This window comes from Rhinopithecus bieti, unplaced genomic scaffold, assembly GCF_001698545.2.
Source record: "Rhinopithecus bieti isolate Rb0 unplaced genomic scaffold, ASM169854v2 scaffold_17420, whole genome shotgun sequence".
NCBI lineage: Eukaryota > Metazoa > Chordata > Mammalia > Primates > Cercopithecidae > Rhinopithecus > Rhinopithecus bieti.
In genome coordinates, this window is record NW_016808812.1 from 89,298 (window position 1) to 105,429 (window position 16,132).

General features: G+C 42.5%; 1 protein-coding gene across 1 annotated transcript in view; it reads right to left on the reverse strand.

Moving 5' to 3' along the window:
• MAP3K15 (mitogen-activated protein kinase kinase kinase 15) overlaps positions 1–16,132 on the reverse strand; it is a gene marked incomplete at its 3' end in the record, with an annotated part of 115,319 nt that overhangs the window by 82,560 nt on the left and 16,627 nt on the right. The window contains exons 3-5 of the mRNA XM_017887235.1: positions 7,138–7,331; positions 3,245–3,413; positions 190–296 (exon numbers count right to left, since the gene is read on the reverse strand). Of these exons, the coding sequence (XP_017742724.1) occupies positions 190–296; positions 3,245–3,413; positions 7,138–7,331 (470 nt within the window). The remainder of the gene's footprint in view (positions 1–189; positions 297–3,244; positions 3,414–7,137; positions 7,332–16,132) is intronic.

Consider the following 16,132-nt stretch of genomic DNA (forward strand, 5'->3'; position numbering starts at 1 on the left):
AAAAAAAAAAAAAAAAGAATGTGTATTCCAAATACAAAGTCCCTGAGGACAAAGATTGGGCCTTGCCCATCTTCATAACCTTGGCATTTAGTATGTGACCTGGCTCATACTCGATGTTGAACGAAAGAAGGAAGCAGAATTCAACAGGCGGCATGTTTCAAAACCCTGTACATACATTATCGTTCTTACCTATTCAGTGCAAACGCATAGTGGAATTTAATGTTATGCTGATCTGCCAAATCACACGTAGGCAGCATCTCCAGTGTTTCTACCAGCTTCACCATCGCATCATAGTCCTGTTGGCAAGAGGTCCCAAAGTGAGCAAGAGAGGAAACACAGCTCTTCACTGATTTTTCTGAATTGTTATAAACATGAGACAGCCTCAGCACTTAAAGGCAGGCCCTTCCTTACAAAGGGCATTTAGTGAAGTTACCTGTAGCCTTTAATAGGAGGGAAAAAGAGCAGAAAATAAAATGGATAAGAGACCGAAGAACAGAGAAGAAATCCCTGCTATCAAAGGGCATGAAGCATCCAAAGGCAACAAAAGTAAAGGAGCCCAGCAGCCAGGAAACAGCTGAGTGTAGGAGAGTTAACAGTATCAGCAGAGGCCAGGCCTGGTGGCTCACACCTGTAATCCTAGCATTTTCGGAGGCCGAGGTGGGTGGATCGCTTGAAGTCAGGAGTTCCACACCAGCCTGGCCAACATGGTGAAACCCCATCTCTACTAAAAATACAAAAATTAGCTGGGCATGGTGGCGGGCACCTGGAATCTCAGCTACCCAAGAGGCTGAAGCAGGAGAATTGCTTGAACCTGAGAGGTGGAGGTTGCAGTGAGCCGAGATCATGCCATTGCATCCCAGCCTGGGCAACAGAGCAAGACTCCGTCTGTCTCAAAAACTAAAACAAAATAAAAACAGTATCAGCAGAGATGTGTGTTAAAGTGAGCTGGACAAATACACACAAACTTCCAGTCAAAGCAGATAGATTCCAGTCCTTCCTATTTTGCCAGAATCAAATATATTAATCTAAACTAGTGTTTCTCAACCTTGGCACTAGTGACATTTCTGGACCATAATTCTCTGTTGTGGGAGCTGTCCTGGGCACTGTAGGATGCTGGCCTTGACTCACTGAAAGCCAACAGCACACCACCCTCCTCATGCCCTGCACATACACGCTTAGTTTTTATAACTGAAAATGTCTCCAGACATTGCCAAAAAAGTTCTTGGGTTGAGAACCACTGCTCTAAACTCTGCATAATTACCCGGGGAAAAATTGCGACCATGCTTGTCTCAGCTAAGTCCCCTCTTAGCAGTGCCACCTGTTACTCTTTCAGCCAGGCTTAGAATCGTTGGAACTGGCCAACTTGCTGACAGCCAGCCATAGTCAGCAGAACAGGGCTTCCCACTGAAATGCCATGCCTGTCCTGTGGCTCTGCGCCTTGATGCTGCTGCCCCAGGAGGGAGAAGGCAGTGTATTCCAAGAACTTCTTGGCCCACCTTTGAGCATGAATGGAAGGTTATGAAAAGAAGGGATGCATGGAGGGAAGGACAAAAGGAAGAAGCTTGAGGGAAGAAAGGCTTCAAGAAAAGCCATTCCCATTTTCTTGTCCTGGAAGACATGACCTAATCATTACCATCATCCTTAGTAGCACCTGCTATTAAAATCAGCCAGCTGGCCAAGCACGGTGGCTCACACCTGTAATCCCAGCACTCTGGGAGGCTGAGGCAGGTGGATCACCTGAGGCCAGGAGTTCGAGATCACCCTGCCCAACATGGTGAAACCCCGTCCCTACTAAAAATAAAAAAAGTTAGCCAGGTGTGGTGGCAGGCACCTGTAATCCCAGCCACTTAGGAGGTTGAGGGAGGAGAATTGCTTGAACCCGGGAGTCAGAGGTTGCAGTGAGCTGAGATCACACCACTGCACTCCAGCCTGGGCAACAGAGCAAGACCCTGTCTCAAAAAGTAAATAAATAAAATTCGAAAACAGAAATAAAATAAAATCAGCTAGCTGCATCTGTTTATCACTAGGGGCAGGAATTCCTTACTGGGTGACTCTGTTTTGGTCCAGGTCATAAATGGATGCCTCCATCACTTCAATTTAAAGACTTCTAGCCAACAACCCTCAACATGGCTTTGTGGAACTCTATGAGTAAGGAACATGACCTTGTGTTCCTCCAAAGGGAAGGAAGGCAAGACATCCTTAGAGATGGCTCAATGGCATTCAACTTGGAGGGAGGAAACGCTCAATTTCCTTCACGGAACCACGACCAAAAGCCCAGCGTCAGAACTCTCCAGGAGCTTCTGATGCTTGTCGTAGAATAAACAGCTACATTCCCTGGGTCCTGAATGTGTTTCTGCTACTCCTGTTCTCCCTGTCACTGATGTATGGTGGTAAACAAAGGAGGAAGTGAGAAAAGCCTAAAGGAAGTCGCACAGCAGAGGGGTTAGGAACAAGGACAACGGAGTCAGTCAGTCTCAGTCTGAATCCTGACCTAACCAACTGCTGTGTGACCTTGGGCAAGTTACTTAACTGCTCTGTGCCTCAGTTTCCTCACGTGTAAAATCGGGATAATCAGAGTATACATATTCTATATAGGGTTGTTAAGAGGATTAAATGAATTTGGGTTTGTCAAAGGGATTGCAACAATGCCTAGCATAAAGTTCATATAAACTTAAATTCTTGGCTCCTTCTGCCAAACAGTCCTGTTTATGACATCTCTTCTTGTCGGAGTGGTCACACCACCCCGATGTGACAAAACCTCCAAAATTTCCACTGCAACAGATAAGCTGGATGACCTATGACCTAGCCACATACCTATTTGTCTATAAAACAGCCACCTCTGGCTGGGCACAGTGGCTCATGCCTGTAATCCCAGCACTTTGGGAGGCCGAGGCAGGTGGATCACCTGAGGTCAGTTTGAGACCAGCCTGGCCAACATGGTGAAACCCTGTCTCTACTACAAATACAAAACTAGCCGGGCATGATGGTGCATGCCTGTAATCCCAGGCTGAGGCAGGAGAATTGCTTGAACCCGGGAGGCTGAGGTTGCAGTGAACCGAGAACGCGCCACTGCACTCCAGCCTGGGCAACAAGAACAAAGCTCCGTCTCAAAAAAGAAAACAGAAACAAACAAAAAAACCCCAGCCACCTCACCACATACTGAGTATACAAGTACTTCACAAGAAGTTCCTCAAGCCAAGGAAGAACGCAGCATACGTGAGCCTCGGCTAGGTGGATTTCATACCTGGATATCACGGTAGGACAGGAGTAAGTTAATGATGATGTCTGAGGTCAGAACCTCAGTATTATCCATGCGGAGCTTGATCCGAGCCAGCTCCTTCGCCAGTTCCTCACCTTGGTACTTCTCTCTGGCTTTCCGGATGTCATTTAACAAGGTTTCTTTGTAATAAACACTAGAGAAAGAAAACCACAAAAACCTCCAGTCACATTTACATACACCCAGGACTGTCTTGCGCCCAAAATGGTTCTCATTGACGTGACTTAGGCTAACACATGGGGACCTCGGCCCAGACCTGAGCCTCCCTGCGCCAGCAAACAGGAGATACTTTCTACTTATTCACATTTTATAGACCAATAAATGACAAATAAAAATCGGTTCATTCAACCTTGAAGATATTTTCAAAGGTGACTCCCATCTGTACTCGGACAACACACAGAACTTGCTGCCAACCAAGCCCACTGTCTCTGTCTCTGGCATTTTCAAACATACAGAGGGCGAGAAGGTACCTTCCTTATGTATGTATTTTGCCCACTAGTAACAAAGCCAAACGGAGCTCCAAAACCCAGGAAACATACATGAGAATGCCTTTCAAATGAATTTCTCTATCAGGTGTCTCTCGTTAGTAGTCAGGAAGCTTTCCCCAATTGAGGTGAGGGCTGGAAACTGGTGTTGTGTCCCTAAGCAATACAAGATGGGACACACAGAGGTCATGCCCGGAAACTTATGGACAGCCTTGCTCTCCTCATCATATTGAATGGCCAGAATGTTTTTTTTTTTTCTTTCTTTTTTTTTTTTGAGATGGAGTCTCCCTCTGTTGCCCAGGCTGGAGTGCAGTGGCGCGATTTCAGCTCACTGCAACCTCCTCCTCCCTGGTTCAAGCAATTCTCCTGCCTCAGCCTCCCAAGTAGCTGGGACTATAGGCATGTGCCACCATGCCTGGCTAATTTTTGTACTTTTAGTCGAGACGAGGTTTCACCATGTTGGCCAGGCTGGTCTCAAACTCCTGGACTCAAGTGATCCACCTGCCTCGTCCTTCCAAAGTGCTGGGATTACAGGCGTGAGCCACCGTGCCTGGCCCGGAGAATGGCTTTCTAATGGAAAACACAAAACTTCCTTCAGGTGAGCACCTAGATAAGCACGAGGAAGCTTAAAAACACTTAAAGCAGTCAAATTCACACTGGAATATCACCATAGTCTCTTGAAGAGCCAATACTATTATCTTGTATTTGGTTTAAAACCTTGAAAAATGACCTAACTTGGTATACAGAGAGAGGATGAGTTACAACAACCATAGATTGATTTAAAATATCTTGTCTATTTTCCATAGGAATTTTTAAGTGGAGGTGGGACACTGCCAAACAGTAATACTGTCACCCCATTAAGAAGCTGAAATGGGGCCAGGCGTAATGGCTCACGCCTATAACCTCAGCACTTTTGGAGGCCAAGGCAGGAGGATCACCTGAGCTTAGGAGTTCAAGACCAGCCTGGCCAATGTGGCGAAACCCCGTCCCTACTAAAAATACAAAAACTAGCTGGGCATGATGGTGGTGGGCACCTGTAATCCCAGCTGCTTGGGAGGCCGAGGCAGGAGAATTGCTTGAACCCGGGAGGCAGAGGTTGCAGTGAACCAAGATCTCACGGCTGCACTCCAGCCTAGGCAACAGAGTGAGACTCGGTCTAAAAAAAAAAAAAAAAAAACCACACACACACACACACACACACACAAAACGAAGCTGAAATGGTCTAACTGCAGAGTGTAAAATTAGGCTGTTCATTAAAAAGAGAGTAAGCTAAATTTAATAATAGTCTTCAGAGAGAGAAACACAACATGAGATAGGATAAGAACAAATGGTGCCTACTTTCAATAATTACAAAACAATGCCAAATATGTATATGTACAGTACATAACCTGGTCCAATGCTCACAAGAGGACCTCCGTTAACATTTAAAGAATGAAGTGACGCACACAGCAGGGGTTCTGATAGAAAAATATCAATGCACTGCTTTAGTTTTCTATTTCCTTATTTGTCAATTGCCATCATCCCAATGATGCACAAAATTAGCAGATTCTGCCAGTGTTTAAAATTCTGTCACTAATTGAATGAGTCATTAAATTGGATGCCAGCCATTGCCCATTTGGTGGACTATAAAGGCATTAAAGCTATTAAAGTGTTATTAGGTTAGCCTGATAAGTAAAAAGTTATACTTCAGCCTTATTTTCAAGGGTAATTCTGAAAATAATTTTAATAAACTAAGAAGCCTCAGAAGAACAGTACCTTTTAGGTAAATTAAACACTGGTTTGAGGATGGCTTGGGGACATCAGATATGTAACAAGCATGCAGCCATTTCTGCCTCTGTAATCAAGGAAGATGTTGCTGATCAATGAGAACTTGGAAATGGCTTCCAAGCCATTCTAGCACAGGTCTCAAAATAGATTTTATAAATCTATCAGAGCTGGCACTTGAGCTAAAAACTTCCTTTCCATCTGTGTTATAGATGTTTTCAACTATAAGCACCACTTCCTCTCTTACTAACTGTTGCCAGACACTGCCAGTTCATAGGGTAGAATCCACCAATAGGTATTTCAAGCCCTTTGAAATGAAATGAAATCACAAGAGTTGTTTGCCTACTGATACATACACACACTGAATGAGAATCAAACTTGAATCCATGTCTTGCAAAGACCTAAATCATCCGGCAGATCTAGCGAGTCTACCTCCTTGTCAGACCTGAAAATATGGTACTGGGAGAGCTTTCCATAAAACTTCACTAAAGTGTTTATTTTGCAATCAGACAACAGTTAGCAAGGAACAACTGCATGAGGTTTTCCAGGAATGTGCCACAAAATGTCCCCCATTTGCTCTCTATGTTGGCATGCGGTCACACATATTTAGGTTTCCAATCTCCTTTTCCATTAAAATCTGTAGAAGAAGGTCTGCATCCAGAGAAGAGGTGATGGGATAGAAAAGGACACCATTAAGAAGTGTCCTTTTGTACATACCAATACTACAATAGAACACTCCGCAGTTCAGGGTGCCACTATTTGAGCCACAGTGTGACAGGAGGTCCTCTACATTTCATTTCAGGTCAGCTCTGCCAGTGTTTGGGATTTTCATTTGTTTTGGAAGGACAAATCCTTCTCCTTGTGACACAACTTACGGGAATAAATCCTTTAAATTGGCTGCAAGCAAAATAACTGGATCCTTTGGTTAAGAATAATAATTTTTCTGTCTTTCACAATAAGAACATCTGAAGGTATGGTTTCTTGAGCATTGAGGCTCCAATAGGTGAGCTGACTATTTCAGTGCTACACAGGTAGGAATCACCTAAGCCAAGATTCCAATCTAAACCTATTGACTTCTGCATATTTCACCTCACCCAACCTAAATCTAAAGACAACACAGCGCAGTACACCCTGAGGATAGCTGCTGCTCCACTCAACACACAAAGGCTTATTAAAGCACGAGAGCGTAAGGTCAGAATGACCTTGCTGAGATATCTGAAGAGCCTCAACAGCCATGCCAGTGTAAAGCCATGCTCAGAAATCATCTTGAAACACAGGATCTCAGAGCTGAAAGAGATCATTTAAAAAAACATCACTGACAACTTCCTATAAGTTGTCTTATCTAGAAGAGAGAGAACAGTCAGAGAGAAGAAAAGTTACATGTCAAGATCAAACAGGAAGTCAGGGCCAGACACAGGCTCAATCCTGACCTCTTAATTCCAGTTCTATTCTCTTTTGGCTTCATTTCAGTGGCCCAGCTAAGTGAGCCAGTAAGGTACAATAGTGGGTTCTCCAGCAATTCTGGTCTCCGTGAAGGTGTACCCCTTCCCTGAAAGCGAGGGGGAAATCTTGGTGAGTCTCCAGGGGTTACTGGTGGCAGATGGGAATTACCATGAGGTCACGTGGATGTCCTTAAGGAGGCTAATGAACCTGTCCACCAAAGGCATGCACAGCGGGCCCAGGATGTTGTCCCAGTTGGGCTGCATATACTCGGAGGCTCGTCTCTGGGCATCACTCTCGCAGCAAAAATAATCAGCACACGGTGTCACGATGTATGGGATGAAATAATAATTTCCACTGGATGCCTAGAAAAAAGAAACAAAGATGTTCCAGAAAGTAACTGATGTGGAAGTGTAGGCTCTGGGCAGGTGGGGCCTGGTGGGACAGGCACGGAGAAAATCCCTGAGGACGAAAACAATTCGTGCAATACGACTATGGATCTATTAGGCACAAAACAGGAAACCACTCGATTTCAAAAGCTCTACTGCATAGATATATGACAAAAATTTGGTTTCAAATATTGATCTGTATGTATATCTGAACTTCACTGGCAGAAATTTTAGGGTTTTAAATCTCAGAAATCACACTGTTTCATTATATGTACCCAAAACCAGAGGGAACTTGAACCTCCTGATAAGCAAGGATTACAATGTGGCATATTGTCTTTCTTTCAGCATAGACGAAAAAGGCATATTATTTGATCATTTAACTATAGGTGAACTATCATAAACTTTGTGGAATAAAAATTGTTCTGTAGGAAGCATATATTAATATAATGAGTCTCAGATCTTTTCTGCTTTTTGAGACAGGGTCTTGCTCTGTCACCCAGACTGGAGTGCAGTGACACGAACATGGCTCACTGCTGCCTCAACCTCCCAGGCTCAAGCAATCCTCCCACCTCAGCCTCCATAGTAGCTGGGACTACAGGTGTGTGCCACCATGCTCAGCTAATATTTCTATCATTTTGTAGAGATTGGGGTTTTGTCACGTTGCCCAGGCTGGTCTCAAACTCCTGGGCTCAAACAATCTGCCCACCTCAGCCTCCCAAAGTGCTGGGATTATAGGCTTGAGCCACCAAATCTGGCCTAAATTTCATATTTTTACATGTCCTGAAATCATCTTATTTTGATATTTTCCAACCATTAAAACATGTAAAAAACTATTCTTAGCTCCCAGGACATACAAAAACAGGTGACGAGTCAACGTTGTCTTAGACAAAGCTTTTGATATTCTATTATCCCTGAAAATAGAAGTTGGTTTTCTGAGAATACTTACACTCTGCCTCAAAGCAGCAACTGGAGACCATCCTTGTGGGTGTCAGCTATTGGCATTAAGCCTGTCAAAACATAAATACTGGCCAGGCACGGTGGCTCACGCCTGTAATCCCAGCACTTTGGAAAGCAGAGGCGGGTGGATCATTTGAGGTCAGGAGTTTGAGACCAGCCTGGCCAACGTGGTGAAACCCCATCTCTACTTAAAAAAAAAAAAAAAAAAAAAAATTAGCCAGGTGTGGTGGCACATGCCTGTAGTCCCAGCTACTCAGGAGGCTGAGGCAGGAGAATCACTTGAACCCAGGAGGCAGAGGCTGCACTGAGCTGAGATTGCACCACTGCCCTCCAGCCTGGGCGACATAGCGAGACTACATCTTCAAACAAACAAACAAACAAAAAATACCAGTGTTGTAAGTAGAAAGGGTAAAAATTCAGGGGGGTATGTGTGTGTGATAAGTGGGGTAGCAGGCACCTATCTACTTCTTCACAACCACTAGGAATTGCCTACCCCACAGGAACAAAGACCCTTTGCTCCCTATGGTACTTTTTTTTTTTTTTTTTTGAGACAAGGTCTTGCTCTGTCACCCAGGCTGTAGTGCAGTGGTGCAATCACAGCTCATTGCAGTCTCAAACTCCTGGGCTCAAGCTATCCTCCTGCCTCGGCCTCCTAAAGGGTTGGGATTACAGGTGTGAGCCACTGCACCTGGCCTTCTAATACTTTCAAGTTCTTAAAGAGACTCAAATCACTCAGCATTAAGGTTTTGGTAAGTTAGAGATAAATTTCTCCCTCATCCATGCCAAGAAAGCCATGTTCCTAGACTAAATTAAATGATATTTATATATTCAAAAGTTAAACTTTCTTTCTTCCACCTTGATATGGTTAGGCTTTGTGTTCCTACCCAAATCTCATCTTGAATTGTAATCCCCGTAATCCCCATGTGTCAAGGTAGAAACCAGGTGGAGGCAACTGGATCATCATGGGTGGTTTCCCCCATGATGTTCTAGTGATAGTGAGTGAGTTCTCAGGAGATCGGATGGTTTTATAAGGGGCTCTTCCCCCTTTGCTAGGCACTTCTCCTACCTGCTGCCTTGTGAAGAAGGTATCTTGCTCCTGCTCCCACTTCTGCCACAATTGTAAGTTTCCTGAGGCCTTCCCAGCCATGCTGAACTGTGAGTAAATTAAACCTGTTTCCTTTACAAATTACCCAGTCTTGGACAGTTCTTTATAGCAGTATGAAAACGGACTAATACACACCTGAAATTGTTTGAGTTTATGGTCAAAGACTTCCTAGCTCAGACAGAAGGAGAAAAGGGCTGTGTGGATCAGTGAGGTCTAGAAGGAAAAATACCTTTGAAGAAACGCAGTTTGTTATTTTCAAAAAGTTAAAGCTGGACTGGAAGTGTAAGGAGCTTCCCAGATCCCATCCCCAGAAAGACAACCATAACTGATGAAAATTCTTTTTAAACAGCCATTTAAAGCAAGCTTGTCCAAGTGTGGCCCATGGACCACATATGGCCCAGGATGGCTTTGAATGTGCCCCAACACAAATTCGTAAACTTTCTTAAAACATTATGAGATTTACACACAAACTTTTTTTTTTAATAGCTCATCAGCTATTGTTAGGTGTATTTTACATGTGGCCCAAACAATTCTTCTTCCTCCAATGTGGCCCAGCAAAGCCAAAAGATTGAACACCCCTGATTTAAAGTCTCTACAAGTTGTCCTGAGGGCATGTAGCAAATGGAAAAACGTTTTATTCAAGAAAATCTAAATCTTGGTAGTAACAGTAAGATTCTGCAGCATTCGGGCCATAAACTGCTCCCCCACCCCCATACCCAGCCCAGAGTGACTGAAGTTCTACTCTAAGTAGGTGTGGCCAAGACAAAAGGGCTCCCTCTTGTCCCTGGTCCAGAGTCACTGTTTCTCCTTAGGAAGACCAGGCCACCAGCATTCTTATCCCTCACAGCCTGATATTGTAGAAGTTCTATTCCAGGCAAGTGTGGTCAAGATGACCAGGGCTCCCTTGCTTTACCCAGCCTACATCTGCAGGGTGGAAGCTCTACCCTAGGCAAAACAGGCCAAGAGACTGGGTGCAGTGGCTCACGCCTGTAATCCCAGCACTTGGGAGGCTGAGGTGGGTGGATCACGAGGTCAAAATTTCGAGACCAGCCTGGTCAACATGGTGAAATCCCCTCTCTACTAAAAATACAAAAATTAGCCAGGCATGGTGGCGGGCGCCTGTAATCCCAGCTACTTGGGAGGTTGAGGCAGGAAAATTGCTTAAAACCGGGAGGCAGAGGTTGCAGTGAGCTGAGATCGCACCACTGCACTCCAGCCTGGGCAACAGAGCAAGACTCCATCTCAAAACAAAACAAAACAAAAACAAAGAAACAAACTAAAAACAGGCCAAGAATGCTGAAACTTGATTGTCCCTGCCCCAGCTCTCTCACAGAATGAAGGTTCCACGACAAGAGAGGCAAGCTGAGAAGACCAGAGGCTGTTGCCCCTACCCAGCACCCCACTCAGAGCAGGGTGTCACCCCAAGAGAAGCAGACCAATGTTTACACTGCCATCTCCACAGCAGTGGTACAGAGCTCTGCCCAGGGAAAAGGCAGGCTGTAAGAACTGCAGCTCTTCACAAGGAGAGCAACTTCATGCAGAATATGCCATGGGGAAGTTCAAGCTCATGAGTGCTGTACAAAACATCATGGAGATTTTGGTGGCTGACAATTAAGAGAAGGCTGGTAGCTCTGTGACAGGAAAAAGTAAAGGGTAGACCACCTAGAAGGTTAACAGCGAACTGGGAAAGAGACAGCTAGAAGGAACCTTCCTGAGGTCAGAGCAAGCCTCAGGGATTAGATTTAAGGACTATTCCTGCAAAAATTTAATTGTATCAAACTGTGGAACAATTATGCCTCAAGGTATTGTCAAAAACAACAGAACAATCAGCTAAGGAGGGAGACTAACAACTGAGTGTAATACCAGTTGTATAAGACCAATACAGAAAATTAGTCAGAAACTTAACAGGGAGATCAGGGAAACAGATAGTCAAAGAGAGCCTAGCTGCAACTACTGTCATTCCTGGTGAAGATACAAGAGTCAGAGTAACTGTGCACACACCCAAGAGTGTGCTCTTTAAGAAGTGACATTAGAGGCTGCACATTGCAGAAAAATAGACTTCACTGAACTAGTCAAGTCATGAAACAAATAAACAAGTAAACAACAAAAACAACATGCCCCAGAGGCAGAAGGCAGAAAGATCAGTATCTGGAGTTTCTACAATATATTATCTGAAATGTCCAGTTTTCAACAAAAAATACAAAACATGCAGAGACAGGACAGTGTGATCCACATATGGGAAAAACAGTAGGCAATGCTAACTGCCTTTGAAAGGACCCAGATATTAAATGTAGCAGACAATGACTTGAAAGCAGATATTACAAATATGTTGGAACAACTAAGGTAAACCATACTTAAAGAATTAAAGGAAGGTATTACGACAGTATCTCAAATACAGAAGATAAAGAAAAATTACAAAAAATGGGGGGGTAGGAATTCTGAAGTTGAAAAGTACAACAGCCAAAATGAAAAATTCACTCAAGAGGCTAAACAGGCAATTTGAGTGGTAGAAGAAATAATCAGCAAACTTGAAGATAGATCAATAGAGATATGTAATCTGAAGAACAGAGAGAAAAAGAAAAAAAATGAACGAAGTCCTAAAGGAACACAGGACAGCATTAAGTACACCAACATATGTGACACCTAATAGGAGTCCCAGAAGAAGAGGAGAGAAAGGAGCAGAAAAATACTCGAAGAAATAATTGCTGAAAACTTCCCAAATATGATTTTTTTTTTTGAGACAGAGTTTCATTCTTGTTGCCCAGGTTGGAGTGCAATGGCATGATCTTGGCTCACCACAACCTCCGTCTACCAGGTTCAAGTGATTCTCCTGCCTCAGCCTCCTGCATAGCTGGGATTACAGGCATGCACCACCACACCAGCTAATTTTGTATTTTTAGTACAGACAGGTTTTCTCCATGTTGGTGAGGCTGGTCTTGAACTCCCGACCTCAGGTGATCCACCCACCTCGGTCTCCCAAGTGCTGGAATTACAGGCGTGAGCCACCATGCCCAGCCCCAAATATGATTTTTTTTAAAAAATAAATCTACATATCCAAGAAGTCAAATGAACTCCAAGTGGGATAAAGGCAAAGAGGTCCACACTCAGACATGTCACAGTTAAAATTTTGAAAGGTAAAGAGTGAAAATCCCGAAAGCAGCAAGAGAAAAATGTTTTGTCATATACGAGAGAATTCCAACCAGATTAATGTGACTTTTCATCAGAAACAATGAAGGCCATGGGATGACATATTCAAAGTGCTGAAAGAAAAAAAAAAGTCAACCAAGAATTTTATATCCACTAAAACTATCTTTCAAAATGAAGATGAAATATGAACATTTGCAGATAAACAAAACTGAGATAATGCTAGCAGACCCATCTTATAAAATACTAAAGGAATTTCTTCAGGCTGAAAGAAAATGACACCAGACAGTAATTCAAATTCACATGATAAAAAACAAAGAATACCAGTGAAGGTAGTTATGTATACAATCATAAAAGATAGGAAAGATAGGATAATTGCAAATTTCCTCTCCTTAACTGGTTTAAAAAGCAGTTGCAGAAAATGATGTATATAATCACGTGTTGTGGCTTATACAGAAATGTAATATATTTCAAAATAACAACAAAAGGATACTAGTAGGAATGGAACAAGGCTATATTGGAATAGGGAAATGACACCAAACGGTAACTTGAATCCACAGGAACAAATGAAAAGTACCAGAAATGGTAAATAAAAAGGTTAATATAACTCTCTCTCTCCCCTACCTACATTGTCTTTTCTGTTTCTTTAAAAGACATAATACAAAAATACTTATAAACATTACAATTAAATAACCCTGAGCTGTCTGTAACAGGTCGGTAAACTGAAGGTACAAGAATCTAACCTATTTGTAAAGAATTGTTATATGTCTTATAACTGTCTCCAAAACAAACATTTCTGCTGAAATCTTGACGTTATTCCTTTAGCAAACCTAGTCTTCCCAAATATTACAAAAGTAAACTTTGCCCCAGAGTTCTGATCAAATCCTAAATAATGAGGTGTGAAAAACTGGATTCTGACAAACATGATATGTGCCATCACAAGTTCTTTGGTGAAAACAGAAATACTGTTCAAGAAGGCAGAGCAGTAGCAGCAGAGACTGATGAAGTCTACCCCCCAGTTAGCAGAGGATCTGATTCACAGAGCAAACGTTTAGTCATAGTTAGAGAAAAATAAGGAGAAAGAAAAGAAATGCATGAACTCTGAAACCAGTTGAATGAGTTTAATGAACAGGACTGAGGAGACAGCAGGAATCTGGAGACTTGGGAAGGTAAAAATACTTCCCTTGAGAAAGTCTTCCAGAAAGTTTAAGAAATCTGACAGAAATTGGGACTCACGACTACATTTTAAAAAGGAATTAATAGACTTCCAAATGAAAGCATAAGATCTTAAGTACAGTACTTTTGTTCTTACAAAGAGAAGAACAGACCTAAACATCTTCAAGTGATGGAACACATTCAGACTCTTGTTGGTCAAGAGACCAGAAATTAAAATAAAACAACGATTAACATAACATATGTTCAATAGCAAACTAGGATCAGCTATTTGTAGTTGTTACATTTATAAGTGGAAACATCTCAAGAATCCAGCTCATTAAAAGAAATTTAACAAAGGCAGTTTAGTTCCCTACATAAAGAGGTATTTGAACCAGTATGCTAACCACATTAATTTGTAAACTCTTATTCTAAACACTCTCCAAATATTTCCAAAAGGGTGGTTCTGATATAGTAAGTGAGGTCAGAGGCCCAAGGAAAAGTCACTCGTCTCTGACAGTGTGGGGACAGGAAGCAGAAGAATTTTTCCTCTGAAGGTTTTAGTTCCTGACCTAGCAATTGGCATTTCCAGAACTACTACCATCTACAAATATCACCACCATGAAAAGACTGTCCTATGTCATCACTCAGATTAAATAATAGGTGCTTTTAATGAGCACTCATTACAAAAGCTTAATTATATAGTCTTAAGTGTCATAATTTTAAATGCCTGCCTAATACCTGTATTTACCATCTGGTAAATATATATAGGATACTTAACCATCCTTCTATTGCCTAACTTTCAGTTTGTTTGGAAATTCCCTTACTGTAAGCGTCACTGAGATGAACATCTTTGCATGCGGCATCTTTGTACTGTGGTCTTTTCCCAAGGGTATCTTCCCAGGAGTAAAATTACTAGAACAAATTTAAGGTTAATAATATATGTTGATCAAACGGTTGTCAGAAAGGATGGAGCAATGTACACTCCCACCCACAGTGCATAAGGACATGGTAATTTATTCATCCTTTCAGCGGAACTGGATAGTGTTGTTTTTCACATTTGTGAAGTGTGGTGAACAAGAAATACTTTATCAATATAGAAACAAAGGATCATCTCAACTGAAGCATAGCAATGTAGCGAAGAATTCAGAGGGCCAAGGATTGAATTCCAGCTCCATCCTATCCTAAATGGATGACCCTGAAAAATGTACTCACCTATCTAAACCTCAGTTTTCTCATCTTTAAGAGGGAGATAATAATAGTGTCAGCCTCATTAGACAATAGAGGCTTAATCATGGCCATTTTTTTTGCACAAATATTCTCTATGTGCAATAGTTCTAGAAGGGACTAGGAGTTCTAAACCTGAGATCCAGTCATTCTTGCGGGGACTGGAGGGGGGTGGTCTGTGAACTTGAAAGAGAAAAAAATTCCATCTTTGTCATCATTTGCCCTCAACTGAAACATAACATTTCCCTCACTTAGGAATGTAGGTAACATACCCCAGTAGTAGTAGACTTGAGACTTAAGACTTTGTTGGTAACAGGAGTCACAGACTTTTTCATATCACATTACAGTTCCTGCAGAGATCTCAAAATAACTTTTATACCCATCACTACTCCAAGTATTATGACAGTTTTTAAGATCTGCTGTTTGATCTCAAAGACATTAGTAAAGAAGCACATAATTATAATTTTAGAAAATTTTGATAACTGTATTTTGATATGAAGGGTCTCCTTTGTAATTCCTCGTATTTAAACACTTTAAAACAGTGATCCCCAATGTTTTTGGTACCAGGGGCTGATTTCATGAAAGACAATTTTTCCACGGACCAGGTGGGCAGGGGTTGGGGATGGTTTCAGGATGATTCAAGTGTATTACATTTATTGTGCACTTCATTTCTATTATTATTACATTGTAATATATAATGAAATAATTATACAACTCACTGTAAAGTAGAATCAAGGGGAGCCCTGAGATTGTTTTCCTACAACTAGACGGTCCCATCTGGGAGTGATGGGACACAATGAGAGATCATCAGGCATGAGTTTCTCATAAGGATCATACAAACTAGATCCCTCACATGTGTAGTTCACAATAGGGTTTGTGCTCCTATGAGAATCTAATGCCGCTGCTCATCAGACAGGAGGCAGCGTTCAGGTGGTAATGCGAGCAATCGGGGAGCAGCTATAAATACAGATGGAGCTTTGCTGGCTCGCTGCTCACCTCCTGCTGTGTGGCCCGGTTGGTGGCCCAGGGGTTGAGGACCTCTGTTTTAAAACATATTCTGGGAAGGGGCAAAAGGCTCCTCCAGACTGGCAAAGGGGTCCTGTGACCCCTAAAAGGCTAAAAACCCCCAATCGTGACTCTTAGATGCTTCACATAGAACATCCTAACTACAGGCCTAAAATGTCGGAGTTCC